Below are 17,340 nucleotides of genomic sequence, written 5' to 3'. Positions count from 1 at the left end.
GAAATGTGATTCTGGGTTTTGCTGGTCTAATCATCGTTATACAAGATTATTTCCACAGATAGGCCCCAGGTTAAGAACATCTGGATTACAGACAACCCATAGTTAAGAATGGAGCCTATTGCAGCAAAACTTGAGTTAAATTCACAATGATTCGAGTTAAATACACAATGGTTCGAGTTCATTACACAATACTACTCATACAGTATTATACAATAATACTGTTCTGGCTTACATACAAATTTGACAAAAGGACAGACCTTGGGAGCAGAACTCGTTCTTCATCTGGGGACTACATGTACTTCAGATTTAATATTTAAAAGTTCAGGTCTTTATTTGTGTGATAAGTTTTTGATTCAATTGTTTTTGCTACCTGTCCTCCTTCAGGTAAACATCCTGAAATCCTTTGTTAGACAGCTTTTATTGGCAATTAAGTGTTTTTATTGACATAATTCTTAGTCATCTTCAAGGTTTCTTGAGGGGCTAGAAAGCCCCAGAACAAAATATCTTAATTGCACATGAGGGTCTCCAAGGTTGGAACACTAAACTATTGGCAGTACCATCATTCTGGCTGGAAATGTTAGGACTTGTAATCCTTCCACACTTGGAGGGCTCCCAGATTAAGGAAGACTGCATTAGGGAACAAGGCTTGTCTGAGATGAGAGAACAAAACATGAGATACGATAGTAGAAGAAGAAGACTGCATTTCTGTCCGTTGGTGTTCGTCCAGTTTCACAGAAATTTAGGGCTAGTCTATGCTCAAGAATCAGACATTATTTATAGGAATAACCCCTCTTTCTTAAAAAAAAAAAAAAAATAGCAAGGAAAATACTAATGAACGAATTCCCCCCCGCCCCCCACAAGGTACCAGCATCCAGTGGAAGAGAAATGACATAAATTACAGTAAAGTTCCTGTAAGAATAAGGCTACAGAGGGACAGAAGTGAGCACAGAAAAAGATGTGTTCCAGTACAGCAATCTAGATCTAGATATCTAGATCTATATGAGAGGGACTTGAGATTGCAATTCAGGATTTCAGGTGGCCATGCTGTCTTCTAGAGTGGTGTTTCTCAACCATGGCAACTTTAAGATGTGTGGACTTCAATTCCCAGAATTCCCCAGCCAGCCTACTGGCTGGGGAATTCTGGGAACTGAAGTCCATCCATGCTGGCTGGGGAATTCTAGGAGTTGAAGTCCATGCATCTTAAAGTTGCCAAGCTTGAGAAACTCTGTTCTACATGATATTGTTCTGTTCCCACTCCAATTTTTGATGCTTCTTCCTCAACCAATGCTCAGCAATAAAGGCCAGCTGGGCATGCTTAGCTTTCATCTGTACCAGGGTTTTTAAGTGTGAAAGGGTCTATTTGGCTACCTGAAGATAGACTTTGGAGTCACCAGCATAGATTCTCCACAATTTTGTACAAGAGCTATTCCTAGTCCTGCATGGCAATCACAAATTGACCACCCCGCAAATATGGTCTTTAACCCAGGAAGTGGAAAAAGCTTTCAATTCTTATCTCTTTTGGCCAACTGTAACTCTGTGTTATAAAGTTAAGGCAACTACTTTAATTTCTGCCACATCCCTTGAAGAGGAACTACTTTACCTCATTGCTCTCATGGATATTGTGGTCAATCATTTGTAGCACAAACCACATCACGTTCCTCAGGATGAACGTTGTGATCAAGTTCCAGTGGATAATGTTGCGAAGGCATCGAATGCTCCTAAAGAAGCAAATATGTATTGGTCACTTTTATTTATCTGAGCATGGCTCTATGGTATCTTGAAGCATACAATCAAGAGAACTGCCATCACGGGGAGAAGATCCTGATCCACCAACTCCAGAATCCTTTACTTCACTCCAGAGTACATGGACTGCACACTCCAATCCCATTTTTTACTTTGAAGTAGCTAAACATCTCACCGAAGATGTTTTGACATCTTAACAAAGGAGGGACGTGTTCCTTCTGCCTGCCACTTTCCTCCAACCTGAATATTTAGTACCTTCCCAGCAGTGACAGAATATTTTAGACCAAAAATTTATGTTGCGATAAAAATAAAATGGCAAATGCTTGGGTTATGTGTATGACAGCGAGTGGCACTATCTGAAATTATGACTGACACGATCATGGGAATTCCAAAATTGTATTCTAATGATGCTTTCAACATTTCCCCAGCCATAGAAACAGTGGATAGATTGTTCTGAAAGCTCCTGGTAGCTGGGGGGCACCTTTTAAAGCATGTTTACAAATGGAAAAACACTTTTAAGATTCAAAGCCGCACAACAAAAGTGAAAACAGCTATCTTCATTGCTCTTGGCTGAAGAATAAATGATACATGCCCAATCTAAAAGGATGAGAAAGAGAGCGAAAGAAAAAAAAAAAGCTAAGTATTAATGAAAGCAAAGCTTCCCAAGATTCAGGTATAACCTTTTCAACCTACTGTATTTCAGATATGTGATGAGTGCAATTCCTACATTTCGTAGCCAGCATATCCACTGGTTATAGCGAATGGAAGTTCTGAGAACCATAGCCCTCACGCATTTGCAGAATGCTACGTTGGAAAAGTCTGCTCCAAAAATGGTTGGGGACCTCCTGGAAAAAATCGATCTATGTGGTCACTAAGAGTCGACACTGATCAATCAATGTGAAGACCCTGATCTCTGGAGAAGGCTCTGATGCTGGGAAAGGTGGAAGAAAAGAGAAGAATAGGAGAACCAGCAGCAAGGTGGGTGGACTCAGTTACAATTGCGATGGGGGCACCGTTGGAAGACCTGGAAGACCACACTGGGGACAGATCATCCTGGAGAAAGTCTATCTGTGTGGTTGCTAAGAGTTGACACTGACTTGATGGCACATAATTTACCAATCAATCAATTTCAGTGGCCAATAAATGAACTGCTGGAAGGCAGTGATGGTGGGGCATTCCTCTCCCTGTTAGTCTCAGATGACAAATGTCTCATCATCAAACTTCCAAGAAAGCCTTCAAGTGTTATGGAGAGGACTGAGCAAGGCAAACCTTTAGCTTCACCCCTCTAATGCTACCTTCAATTGATCACAGTGACTATTTATTTATGAATAACCAACTCTTTGGCGGCCAGCAAGGAGCACTTGAACTTACCATTGGACGTCTCTGCAGTAAAACAAACAAAGGAACAACATTTAGAAGTTTATGTTAAGAAGAATCCACCCTCAGTTCCGATGCAACAACTTCTTCCTCACTAGTGCACTTCCTGGGGTGCTCATACAAAGGGAAATGATTTTCACTTTCTTTGTATAGCGCAGGGTTTATCAGTCTTAGCGACTTTAAGATATGTGACTGGCTGGGGAATTCTTAAACACATCTTATAGTTGCAAAGATTGAGAAACACTGGTATAGTGCGTTAAATGGCAAATGCCTGTTTAAAAAAAGAAAAAGAGTCAACTCTGTAAAGAAGACCTGAAATGCCATTTTTAAGACTTTTCTGGGTCTGGTGATGGGGGTTGACCTTCTATCTCAGCTGATCAGATTCTTAAAAAAAAAGTTTGCAAGAGAATAATATTCATACCAGGGAGGTATTTGTGTGGCAACATGCTGGAGACGTGTCCTGTTGAGAACAGTCTAACAATTTGGCTGATGTGCTACTAAAGTTTTAAGGTTTGCCTTTAATCATGTCAAAGAAGATAAAATTTTAAAGCTTATTTTTAACAAGTAGGCATTTCATTGCATCTGCTATTTGCAGATGGGAAATCTAGACCGGAGATACACTTAATATTTTGAATGCATGTCAGTATACTGCACCTACTTCCTAGGTGGTGGGATATTGTCAACAATATGTTGGCTTGCAACATCCAAGCTTGCACAGAGTGGTGGGAGCACACTTGGAGAAAAGCTAGACTTTGGTTATACTTATGGGGTACAGGCCAAAATATGCCCAAACTGACCAGTACTTTCCTTACCATTAATAGGAAATGCTACATCTGGTATGAGTGCAACTAAGTCTAGTAACCTAGCTTGGACCTTCTCTATCTCATTAAAAGGCATTATGAGAAAGCTTCCATTGTCAGCTCTTTGAGGTAGTCAAACAATAGGCCCCACAAGAAATACCAGAACCCTATTTTATTGATGCTGGAGCTAATAAAAGACTCTTAAAAGCCTGATAACATTTCCCCTTCCCTCCCTCTTCTACCAAAGATAGTCAAAGTGGGGTAATCTTGAGTTTCTTTCTCACGCTTTCCTGTTTTCTTGAGGTAAGCTCATGCTTTTGTAACAGTTGGTGTGTATTTTCTTCAAGGCCAGCTCCATTTTTTTTTTTTTTTGGTCTGTGCTCAGTCATTGCTGACCCTGCAGTGACTGCTTGGACGAGTCCTTGCAGTTTTCAAGGCAAGTGTTTCGGAAGTGGTTTGCCAGGGCCTCCTTCCTAGAGCAGAGCCCAACTGGCGCGCGCAGGAGGCGGGGTTTCCGTTGCTTCGCACCCTTTTCGGGCGAGCGCGGTTTTCGTGTTTTACCGGCAACTGCTCCCAACTCCTTTTTGCAAGGCGCCGCCAGCATTTTTCCTCCCACCGGAGTGAGAGTCCCCATTTATCTACTCACGTGAGTTTTCGACCTGTTGGGTTGACAGGAACTGGGGAGGAAACAGGAGCTCACCCTGTTTAACGCGAAGGCTGGACTCGAACCGCTGAAGCGTCAACCATTTCTGGCCGGCAACTTTCAGCGTCATTAAGCCGCTGCGCCACCGCGTCCCCACCATACTCCTCCACATCTGTGGACCAAAGCTCTGAAGTGTCTAAATATTAGATGAGTCCATTTGGTGACAGCTATGGCATATGGAAGATCTCACAACTTGGAATGTAAGATGAGTTGATGGCAAAGGGCATGAATTCATGAATGAAACAAAAGAAAGGAAAATAGGTTATGTCATGTCTCTGAAAGCCAGAGAAATGGGAAGCACATGATGGAAGGTCTGATCTTATGGAGTCAAGGTAATGAAAGCATGTAGGGAAGTGAAGTTCACAGATGAGATTGGGAAAGAAACTGCATCATTCCCAATTAATGCGATCCAAGGGAAAAGATCTATTCTGATAGGCGGCATGAATGGATGAATGAGATAAGAAAGCCCATAAGATATAGTTGGGTCAACCTGAAACTCAAGAATGAATGAAAACGGTGACTGTTAAGTAAGCACTGGCTTAGAAGAAGGCCTGGTTGTTTTGAATACTTGATTTAAGCATAAGTCTGTTTGTATTTACTCATGGAAAGTGAATGAAAATATATTGAAAAGCATGTTTATGATGAAGGATTTAGAGAATCAGTGAAGGATACAGGGATGATAGGTGGGACAGGCCAATTTGGAGATAATGTCAAGACTGAATCTTAGGAAAAATTGACAGTGAAGAAAGAAGTGAAAGCAACTAGAGTGAAAATTGAAAATGCTTGCAGGAAGAGGCAGTACAGGTCCTGAATGATAAAAAAAAAAAAATTAAAAGAAGATTATTGCAATCTCCCACCAGAATGAATGGAAAATGGATGTTAGGAAGGACAATGCAGAAACTGCTTGGAGCAGAGTGAAAAAGAATTATTTTACAGAAGGCCACAGAAATCTGTGGTGTCATGCTAATAGGAAAAAAAGACGCTGGTGGGATGAGTTCACACACTCAGCCCCACAAAACAAAGTAACCAAGCTTAAAATTAATCAAGTGTTGAGGGAACTCAACAGCTAGATCTTTAGCTGACGTGCCAAAATATGGTTGTAAAAATTCAAGAGGAATTTTTGGAAGGAAGAACCCAATCTGGGCTGAAATTTTTCAGAAAATTCCATTTTCTTCCCTACGGGGAGATGTGCAGTGTAACAATATCATCAAGCATTTGCTAATAAATGCTTCTACATTCATGCAAATGTTATGCAATGCTTCATCCTCTTTTCTGGCAACGAAGAATTGGCTAATAGAGTTCCACAGATGTTCCAAAATCTGGTAACTTCTCGACTTGATGAAACTCAACTCCCAGAACCCCCTAGCAGCAGGGCCAAAAGCCACACTGGCTGGGGGATTCTGGGAGCTGAAGCTCCAGCATACCTGGAAGGATGGCTAGAATACATCAACGGAGTTTGTGTATTGGAAATCATTTCAACGGGAAATTACTCTTGCGATACAGAGCAGATGTTGTCTATGCTATTATTAAAAGTGGCCAGATAATAGAATCAACATAAAAAAAAAAAATTAAGTGGGTTTTAGATCTGGCTGTGTTTCTCCACTGAAGCATGTAATTCCTTGTAATTTCAGCACTGTTATTATCACAAGGGAAAGCTAGTATTACATTTGATGCAGCGATATACCCAGAAAGCAGCCCTGGGGGTGTCAACTTACTCCGAGATTCAGCACACATGTGCATATATGTATAATAGATTCATTAAAGAAAAAAAAAGGCTGGTGTGGTGATATACCAAAACGAGTGCGCATGTGTGTGTGTATACATTTTATATATATAAACTTTAATAAAATGTAGAGAGATAATCAATAGCTATGAATATGACTGGGGAAAATTTGAGGCCTGTAGAGGCAGTAATTTTTAGAGGGAGACAAAGACCTCCCCATCAATAGTTTTTATTATCATCATCATCATCATCATCATCATCATCATCATCATCATCATCATCATCATTTTTTTCTCTCCTTGTTTTCTATTTTTCAAGTATATTCACTTTGGTTAAATCTGCTTTGTCTATTATTTCCTTTTATCAACACATAAATAGATATATACACTAAGTAATAATACAACAGAGACCTTAATATTAGAAATTAGTCTCAGGCCCAAACTATCGTCACATAACTATTACTTTGATATGATATACAGCAGTCCTTTTTTTAAATGTTATACTCAATTTTGGATGAAAAGTTAATGTTAGGCTTGCAATATTGACATCCTAAAATGCTATGAAATAGAATTTTTCATTTTTTCTTCTTATTTTCAATACTTTAAGCTTTGTAAATAGTAGAATGTTCATATTTTGTCATTGTTATTACATAAATATTATTGCCCTGGGACCTGCATTGAAATAATGCAATGTATCAAGATTTATAATATTACAATAAAAGGGGGGGGGAAGAATCCCCCCCCCCCGCAAATATTAGGAAGACATCAATCTCTAACAACCCTGCGCGTCTGCAAAAGCTTCCTACATTTACCAAAACAATAAGACAGCACCAGGATGCAAGTTCTGCCTCTTAGGGGCATGTCCCAATGCATGTATAAAAGGGATGGGCCTTGCATCACAACGGGGCAACACGGCTTTTGTCATTCTGTCTGCCCAGCAAGACTGTCGGACGCAGCTGCTAAGAAGTAAATTAAGTTTTAGCGATCTCTGCCATTACAGAATGCAAACTATGGATGGGTGGGTGATGGGAGAACTATAGAAGAAGGGAGAGCTCTTGGTTGCAACGCTGAAAAAGAACATCGGCTAGTTCTCAAACATTCTTTAATCAGCTCCAGCCAGCCACCAATTCTTAGCAAACATCTCCAGAAAGTTCCAAACTCTGTTCCATTTTCTGTTTCTTTGGCCACTATTTTTTTTTTGGGGGGGGGGGGAATAAACTGCAAAGGGAATGAGTTCTTTGAAGAATGCTGCGAGCATCTTGTACATGCAACACCCATTCAGCCCAACAGGAAAAGGCTCTCATTTCGAAGCTGTTGGGGCAGATGCTTGAAGAAACGTTAAGGGTCTAGTCCTGTATAGATCGGCTCAGGGATACACCTCACTGAATTCAGGTAGATGGACCAAGAACAGAAGCGTTGGCCAGCCAGCTGTGCTTTTAGCTGATTGCTCTACTGACCTAATGAATAATAATAATAAAAATAGCTTTGCAGCAGTGTTTTCCAAACTTGGTAACTTTAAGATGTGTGGACTTCACCCCCCAGAATTTTTGGAAAACCATTCCAAAAAATTTTGGAATGACGGCGAGAGCAATTTGATTGGCAATGATTCACACTGTAAATAACTGCAATATTAGATGAAGAGTTCTTTCTTTGAAAATGCTGCTTTTCAGGGAATCACAGCAGCCTGCAACTGGAAGGATGTTTAGTCCAACCCCGCTGCTCAAGGCAGGAATCCAGTTTAAAGAATCCTAGATGGACAGCTATCTGGGTGCAGCTTGACCCTACCCAGCCAAGCAGAGTCTACCCCATTTTGGGTAGATCGGTACCCAGATTTTATATGTAATGCTTATTAAAAATGCCACCCAAGTAGCCCTCTATTGATTCATCCTTATTAGCTGGAGATTCATCAGCAGCCCTGATTAAATCAGGCAGATTCATGATTCCCTTCTGCTCATGTATCAGGAAAACTCAGCCATCCAAAGGTCCTGCAGGATCAAATGCTTTTGTCAAAATGGCGAAAGCAGCATTGCCACACAACTTCTGCCTTTTGCGTGTGTGCACAATGTCATGACCGCCCATACAAAAGACACGGGGGTTTTGCAGTTAGGGATGCGCTGTGCTGTGGAGAAAAGTAGCTCAGGAAGAGATCGCTTGTTTAGGCAATCTCTCCACCCTGCGAGAGGGAGAAAAAAAAAGGATCAGGCACAGGACATGTACTAGCTGAATGTAATGGCAAACACAAGACTGAGAGATGCTACAAAGGTAATAAAGGTGTGCATTGGTCACAAAGTTACTTTTTCATCACCATCGTAACTGTGAATGGTCGCACTCTGAGGCAGTCGCTAAACGAGGACTGCCTGTAGTTTATCCCCACGTCATAGCTCTCCAAACCTTTTGATCTTTGCAAACCATCCTTGCTTGCCATTTGTCCATCCGCTACTTTATAACTGCTGAATATCTATCATCCTGAGTGGGTATAAGTACAATGCATGCCCTTTCTAATGGCTGGGATCCAAGCAACTATTGTTTTTATTGTCTTGGTTTTTAATTGTTAGCCACCCAGAGTCACCCTCTGGGGGAGATGGGTGGCATATAAATTTAATAATAAATAAAAAAATACAGTTTAGAGAATGGAGATCCTAACCGGTGGCATTCATGGGTGTATGTCTCTAAGAGTCAACAGAGGCAAGATAGTGGTTGCGGTGTTGTGATGTAAACCCTGTCCTTCTAGGCAATACCACATCTGTCATATTGCCTCTTCAGTGTCAGCCTTACCAGGTAGGCCAGACAGGAAACAGGACCAGATGAGCTAATTCTACTTTATTGTAAAGCTAATTGACTGAATCTTGCAAGTCTGAAAGTACAATTCTCCCCTGGTTTCCTTTACAGCCCAAGAAACTAGGCAGGGTCCCCTCTTGTCCCACCCACTATCCAGCTGAGGGCTATGCTCCCTCTTATCTGACCGTTCCCTAGGCAGCATCTCTTTGCCCGTTCTCCCAAGGTCTTTCCCCATACCATTACATTTAGATACCTTCCCCTAACAGCTTTGCCCTTGAAACGTATTGTCCAAAATGGACCAGAATTGACCAATATCGTCTTTACCATTAGCAGAGAATGCTGCATTTGACGTGGATATTTCTAAGTCAGTAACTTAGTTCATCCCTTTTCTAGCTTGCTAAAAAACATTATGAAAAGCGACAGACAAGTCTGATGGAGCGCAATCACCTTCACGATCTTTCCCTAATTTCATGTCATTGAAACGTAATCGAACTGAATACAATTTCAGTTCTTCCTGACCAATCCCAGTTCTTTTTCCTGGTCATGCCTACTTTTTTCAGAGCGTGACTTCCTGTTAGGGAATTTTTTAAAAAATTCTATGTCTTTCCCTGTGTTGTCTTTTTCTTGCTACTGTCGATTTAAGGAAAAATAGCCTCTTCTCACTCCTCCTTGTTCTACTCATGGCCCTTCCTTTAGAAAAGGACATACCTACTTCCAATTCCGCCCCCCCCCCTTGCCCCTTCTATCCTTGACTTTCCCTCCTTGCTTTTCCACTATTATTCCAGAGCATCCTCACCATTCCTGCATCGTAACCCCACCATCCACCATTACTGGATCTTCATCTGAGAGATGGTCTCTCAGATGAAGCTCACCCAAGACTGACTTTTACCTGACCTCAAGCACACCTTGTTTGACATTCTTCCTGTTTGCACGCCTCAGGGCTTTTGTTAAGTGCCTAGATCTCATTAAGAACTATGAATCATTTGTGTTCTGAATCACTGTTAATAGCTCCAGCTCTCAACCACTGAATCTCAGCAGGATGAATCTCTGCCATGGTTCCTGCAATTTCCTTTGCGTTGCCACATTTATTTAAAATTGACCTGCAGTGCAAGAGCTGCACAGAAGGCTTGGATCACAATGCTCTGAAATTAGAACCACCCCTGTGCCACGCTTCTTCCCGTTCTTCCAGAAAAGAGAGTCTTATTGCTTTTTCTTGTTTGCAAGTGATGTGAAGTTCCTTAACAGCCCAAGGGCTAAACATTGCTCTTGGATGAGAAAAATGATGCGCCCTGATATAAACCATCTCTAAAAACTTGGCAGTGCTGAAGCTTACTCGGTTATTATTCCCCATTTGAAAAATATTCATTGATCTTGCAATCGCGAAGCGTCTGCTTTTAAGCTTACAGGCTTGCTACACAGAAGATGCCAGTAACTCTGCACAATATTATTGATGAGCATTGATGAGCAATGTTCCCAAATCAAGTGTATTAACTTGAGAATAACACAGGACATAAAGAAAATGAACAGGTTTTGATTTTGGAAATCTAAACCCAAGTTTAAAAAAACAAACAAACAAAGAAACGAATGTGCCAAGCTAGAAAATGAATGATGCATTTCAAAGGAAGTAACTAGCATGGCTATTTCGTTCACTGCAAGTGAGAGAAGACACGATTACAATGAATTATCTCTTATAAGCCAGGAGGTTCATTAATAAAAGCAGAAAATTACCCCATACTTTTTCCCAGCGTTAAGCTTTTGGTTTTTTATTTGTGCTTTTTTAACTGTTTGGGATTTATGGACACCTCACCTGAGAGATCTTGCTGAGAAATATTTTTCTCTGCTCTTCAAATATTTTTTTAGCCTCTAAACTTCCCTGGAGGGCTTTGCTTTGAAATGTCCTTAATGTTGTGACTGGATTCTGCTTCTTCCCACATTAAGATGCCCAGTACATTTCCAATTCAAACTTAACATTTATTAGAGAGGTATTCATTGACAAATTTTGCTTTTATTAGTTCAGGGCTGAACAATATGTGGCTGAGGTCAACAGGGCCTCTCAATATCCCATTTGTGACTTGGGGCACTCTAAAACTATGCCACCCAAATTCAGTGGCAAAATTATCGAGTTTGGCCCGAATTCTTGTTTCATTTTTTTTTCTATTCAAAAATAAACCTTCCCAAACAAACTCAAGTTACTGTAATTTTTTTTTTCTGCCTTGGCTACATAAAATTGCTTGATTGCATGATTGATCTGCCCACTTGTGCAGAAAAACGTGATTTCAAAGAGAGAAATATGTTTAGCTGGCTCGACCCCAATTCATGACCTGGTTCTTATGTAGCCAAAAAAAAAAAAAAGGATCTCAGATCAGCTTCTGCCATAAAAACAAGAGAAGAAAAATCCTGCACCATCATTTGCAATAGCCATAGTTGCTGTAGCCCCCTCTAGAAGGTTGTGATTCTATTTTTGTGTGTGTGGTTTTTTTAAGCAAGGAGGCAGGTAAAAAAGCTACTTCAGTCCTTGCTATCTTAATTGACGCTTTCTTTGGGAGATCTCCTTGGGCAGTCAAGTTCTCATTCCCCTGATGCCTGAAATAACATTTTTCTCTGAATTTGGGCACAGGAGGTCCATCTACTAAATTAACTGAAGCTATAAATAAGGCCACTAACCAGGAATAAATATTTTTTTCAGGTAGAGAAGCTCTCAACTGAAACTCTTCCTTGCTATGCTCCAGATTCATGCTAGCCCAAAATCCGTCCTGTAGTTTCTCAGATGGAGGTGTTTGAAAAGTTTTTTGGCCTGTCATGCCTTTTGAGAAAGCTTCTCTCAGAACTTCTTTGGGGCTCCTACTTCATTGCTGGAGATGGTGGAAGGAAGAAAACAAAAGGCTGTTTTCTGTTTCACATCTTTCCATCACCCCAAAATCTTCTTGGATCTTGGCTCTCCCCAACTGGAAAGAGCCCAGTCTTCTGGGGATTGAATGTGAGAAGCTAAGGAGTTGCAGATCACTGGAGAGATGACTGTACCATGAAAGAGAAATGTTGACGCATGATACTCCTTGGCCCCCTGGGACTGCATATCCTTAAGAACTCCACCCACAACAATTTCACCAAATTTCTCTGCTCCTTTGAACACAATTTCAACAGTAGACCCTGTTGAAATTAAGACTTTTTGGGCACCACACTAGTCCAAATTAATATTTTACTACTGACAAACCCAAGGCTGTTATGCAGGGGACTATGCAGAGCAGGACGTGATTGCAGGTAGGCCAGGAACAGAAATGTGGTAGAAAATCCACAGGGATCATGTTCCAGAGAAGCCTTCTTACCCCACCAAAAGAGATATTTTGATGGGCCTGAGACAACAGAAATAAAAATCCACGAATCAATAGAAGCGAATATGTGTAGCTCAGGGTTGAACTATGGAGTCCTTGGGGTTCTCTGAGCTTGGCTGTTTTCTTGCAGACGTTTCGTTACCCATCTAGGTAACATCTTCAGTGCTACAAGAAACCCCATTCCCTTCTAGCACTGAATATGTTACCTAGACAGGTAACAAAACGTCTGCAAGAAAACAACCAAGCCCAGAGAACCCCAAGGATTCCATTCACAAATCAAGCAAACGCTGTAGCTTAACATTGGGGCGCCTTAATATAAACCCCTTTTTGCTTCATGTCAGTTTTGATTCCTAGTGACTTCATGATTAGTTCACTCCTTTTTCTTAGCAGAAAAAAAAGGAAGCAGTCTCTTTTGGCCTTCATTAGGATTTTTTGTAGCTTCTGGTTTACTGCCCTGAGTAATCCTAATTTCTGGACTTCTGCATTGCAGGTGTACAGCTGCTAAAGACTTAACCTGGGGTTGAATATTTATTTGATTTATTTATTTAAACAATTGATAAAGCTGCTGATCTCACATGGCAGTGACCCTGGACGGTGCACCGAGGAGAAAATAAAAACATAACATACAAAATAATGTAACATATGCCTGGGTCTAAAAACATTCCATTTTCAATCCATGCAGAGCAAACTCCACCAACAGGGCTGGTTCAACTTCTTGGCTTAAATGTCTGCAGGAACATCCAGATCATTCATGCCTTGCAAAATCCAAAAGGATTGGGTCCATCCAGATCTTTGGGGAGGGGAACATCTTTCCATAGCTATCTTCCCCCCTCCTTTTTAAATTTTTTTTTTTTGGTTTTGTTTCTCATCACTCCTAATGACTCCTGCTGACAAGGCTGGAACCAGCATGATGAAAAAGAGATTACTCACCGCAAGCAGAGGAATAATAAGAAGGCCACGATAAGAGCTCCAATGGAGATGCAGTGCCCCAGATAGTTGATGATCATAGCAACCTTGTAATGGAGAGCAGGCTTTGTCTGTGGGGCAAGAAAGAAAGAGAAATATTGGGCCCTCCCATATATCGGTTCTATCAATCAAGGCACTAGCATTGGGTTGGTCAATAGCAATGACTCTTACTGGGCACCTGAGATGGACAGAATTAGGGGCCAGGAAGAAGAGTGAAGCTTGTGAGGAGGTGGCCTAAATGTGTGGGGTGACCTGGTAGAGAACGTTGGTGGGTTGGATTAAGAAGAACCTGGAAACTAAGGTCTTGACACTTGGTGTCAAGAAGCTCTCTCACATGTAGAAGAGGAAGACTAGGAGGAAATGTACCAAGAATCACACCTTGTCCCCCAGGCTTCAGCATCTAGCCAGGATCCAACCCCACCTTTCCTATACTGGAGGAAGAAAATCCTGACCTAGACCAGGAGCTTCATCTACTTAACTATTAGAATGTCATTGCTTGAATGGTGCACACCAGGAGATGGAGGCACAGGAATGCTCAGCTATGCCAAGAAACAAGTGAAGCCAGCAGGGCTACTCAGGAGTGACCTGCCAAAGGAAGCCAGAGCTGATCAGGGCCAAATATACTCAAGCAGGTCAGAAGATGCAGATATTTAGGGAGGAACCTGGCTCACTGCTACAACCCTGGTTGGAGTAGCCGTTGTGTCTTCCTGTTCATAAAATTCCTGACTCATCTCTGACTTCTCCCTTGAATGCTCTTTTTGAGGTTGTTTTCTTGGTGAATTGGCTTCAGTATGGATGAAGCAAGGACAGATCTAAGACCTTAACCGGGGAAGAGCTTCTCTCTGAGGGGCCAGGATGGGTCTCCAGTAAAAGTGCCATTGAGGAGACCTCAGACCGAATCTTTGTTCTACACATTGGATTTCCTACCAGGACCATCTGACCCTTGAGAGATACTTCTGTTTCTTATTCTGTGAACCACAGGCTCCTGAAATGAACAGGAAAATCCCTATTTCCTGCCACATGTCCAACCTTTCTAATTCAGGAGAGCCAGCCTCTATACACGCAGCACACTTCATGTAGTGAATTAATCCGTTTTCTGGATTCATGCAATACATCAAATCATAATGGGGTGGACTGGCAGAACCCAGTCAGCCAGAAAAAAATTGGCCAAGGTTGAAATGATCCAAGATGAACATGCTGTGTGAATACAGCAGATGCCAAGGGGTCTGCTGGCCCTTTTACAGCTAATTACAACTTTTGAGCTGAGGTTATTCTAGCCTCCTTACTCTGGTCTGACAGCTGGAGCAACCTCTCTGCATTCCAGCTTCAGGATCTCTCTCCATGGTCCTGAACTTTAGGTTCAGGCCTGATATTTTCTACATCAGCGTTTTTAAAACCTGGCAACTTTAAGATGTGTGTATCTCAACTCCCAGAATTCCCCAGCCAGCGTTAACTGGAACTCCATAATACAGGTAGTTGTTGCTTAACAACCATAAAAGGGACTGAAAAATTTGTTGTCAAGCAGTGTGGTTGTTAAACAAGACATCATGTGACTGCACCCGGTTTTACAACATTTTTTGTGGCGGTCGTTAAGCAGTTCCCCATTGATTTTGCTTGCTGGAAACTGGCTGGGAAGGTCGCAAATGGTGATCACGTGATCCTGGGACACTGCAACCGTCGTAAGTGTGAGCTGGTTGCCAAGTGCCCGGATGATACTCACGTGACCGCAGGGGCACTGTGACAGTCCTAAGTGTGAGAACCAGTCGTAAGTAGCTTTTTTCAGCATTGCGTAACTTTGAACGGTTGCTAAACAAATGGTCATTAAGCAAGGACTACCTTTATCCTTTCCTCCATTCCTACTTCTTTTGAGTGCCTGTTGTTGTTCAATCCTCTAAACAGTTTCTGAAGCTCCTGATGGATATGAATCATTTAGTAGAGCGAATGCAGCCCACTCAGCAAGGTTCTATCTTAGGATGATGCAGCTATGTTACACCCCACAGGGCACTTAAAGCAATTCTAAATACAGCGGGCATCCACAAAGATTTAACGTAATACTTCCAGAACAAGACAATATAGAACTGCAGATCAAGGTCAAGTGGTTTCACTCTCTGGGGCACCTGATGGCCCCAAACCTAGAAACCAAGGGTGCCTGGAACAGAGAACTCTCAGAGACTGGGTTCTGCTCTCTGAGCCCTGCTCTTCTTAACCACATTCTGCTTAACGAGCCACAATTGGCTACATGCACACAAGATCCTAAGCTCTAACTCATGGTTTATAAAATCTTCCAAGCTAAGTTCACACAGCATGACAAGTGATAAGGCAGCTTGTTCAGCTTGGGCTTAGCAGGTTGTATAAACTCGGTTTTAGTAATGGTTCAGAAGTAGCATGCTTGAGCCAGACAATCTGCTTTAGGGGCCAGATGTCTTCCTCTATGGAGGAAGGGATGAGCTTGAGAGGATCACCCTGCAAGGGGTGATGGTAACCAGCCAATCCAGGTGAATCAGCTGACTTGGGGAGCCCATAGGGGATTTGCCTGGTCTTCTGGTCTGGCCAATCTTTTCTTGAGTCTAGCTATGGATCCCTGAGTTTGCCTTCCTGAATCATGAGTAGCTTCTTGGACCAAGTTACCCAAGGTTGCTATTTAAGTTTGGACATAACAACTGCAATTTGCATGATGCACCTTAACCCAGTTTGCTGAGGAACACCCTGATGATCTGCTTCCAGGTGATGGGGAGAAAACAGGACTATCCCTGTCCAACTGGGAGGACTCCTATTGGCTGGTATCCAGCTTCCCTTCTGCACGACAATTCCCACGTTTTTCTTCTGGGGTATTCCTAGATTTTCTTCTGGAGTGAAAAAAAACGAGGACATCTTTGCTGTGGCCCCATGGGGGCTGGAGCCATTGTAGATGGGGGGAAGGCAGGCAAAGTCACCCACATTTCGAACTCCATTTCACCCACCTCTATGTCCAATAACTGCCTAGAGAAGGCTGTTTTTATGGGGCTGCTCTAGACATCCCTCTCTATATCCAGCATCTCTCTCTTTCTTCTAAGTTCTGACATTACCTGGAAGGGAGCAGGCTGACCCCAAAAGATCCCAAAGCCATTTGGGGTTAAAAGTAACCCCCCAGTTCCACTGCTGACTAAGTTTTCATGTCTGCACCAGATGCTAATCCTGCCCATGAGCCATTTAAGCATGCCATGTGATTCCAGTCAATTCATGCGTATCGTGAACAAAGCCATCTGCATGGAATACCCTCAGGTTTTAATGGTGACACTGGTGCACTCAGAACCAGGGAACAAGCACATGTTTAGGTGATGAACTGTTACCCATTACTGGATATTTATTAGGGCTTCAGGTTCAAGGGCAAAGAGGTGCTTTGGAATATTTGGGACATGCACGTAGCATCTGTTTGGTCTTCACACACCAAATGTGTCTCTTCTTAGCTATACAAGATCACCATGATGATGACAATGATGATGATGTACCATCAAGTCATTTTTGACACCTAGCAACCACATCGATTTTCTCCATGATGATCTGTCCCTAACCTGGTCTTTCAAGTCTCCCAATGGTGCACCCATCGTCACCATGGTCCACCTTGCTGCTGGTCGTCCTCTTCTTCTCTTTCCTTCCACCTTTCCCAGCATCAGAGCCTTCTCCAGAGAGCGGGGCCTTCACATCATGTGTCTGAAGTAGGATAATTTGAGCGCAGTCATTTGTGTCTTGAGTGAGAACTCTGGGTTGATTTCTTCGACGATCCATCGGACAACTCAACCCGGACTTCTCACTCGAGGGCAACGATACAATCCCAGAATTTGGCACAGCTATTTTAAATTTGTGCCTCTGTGCACTCGGAAGCATCTTTCTGCCTTTGAACCCAGTGAGCTACACAGCACAATTTACACCAGGAAAAAGAGTA

At 42.1% G+C, this 17,340-nt stretch overlaps 1 protein-coding gene across 2 annotated transcripts in view; it reads right to left on the bottom strand.

Annotated features, from left to right (window-relative positions):
* The window catches only part of CRHR2 (corticotropin releasing hormone receptor 2), a 116,765-nt gene that overhangs the window by 23,092 nt on the left and 76,333 nt on the right, over positions 1-17,340 (bottom strand). For both annotated transcript variants that reach the window (XM_088150074.1, XM_088150075.1), the window contains 2 exons: positions 13,383-13,489; positions 1,601-1,718 (listed from right to left, as the gene is read on the bottom strand). In XM_088150074.1, coding sequence (XP_088006200.1) covers positions 1,601-1,718; positions 13,383-13,489 — 225 coding nt within the window. The remainder of the gene's footprint in view (positions 1-1,600; positions 1,719-13,382; positions 13,490-17,340) is intronic.

This window comes from Python bivittatus, unplaced genomic scaffold (assembly GCF_059951505.1).
Source record: "Python bivittatus isolate LINGU-HERP-01145 unplaced genomic scaffold, Pbiv_v1 ctg000610_np1212, whole genome shotgun sequence".
NCBI lineage: Eukaryota > Metazoa > Chordata > Lepidosauria > Squamata > Pythonidae > Python > Python bivittatus.
This window is presented reverse-complemented; position numbering and strand designations above follow the sequence as displayed.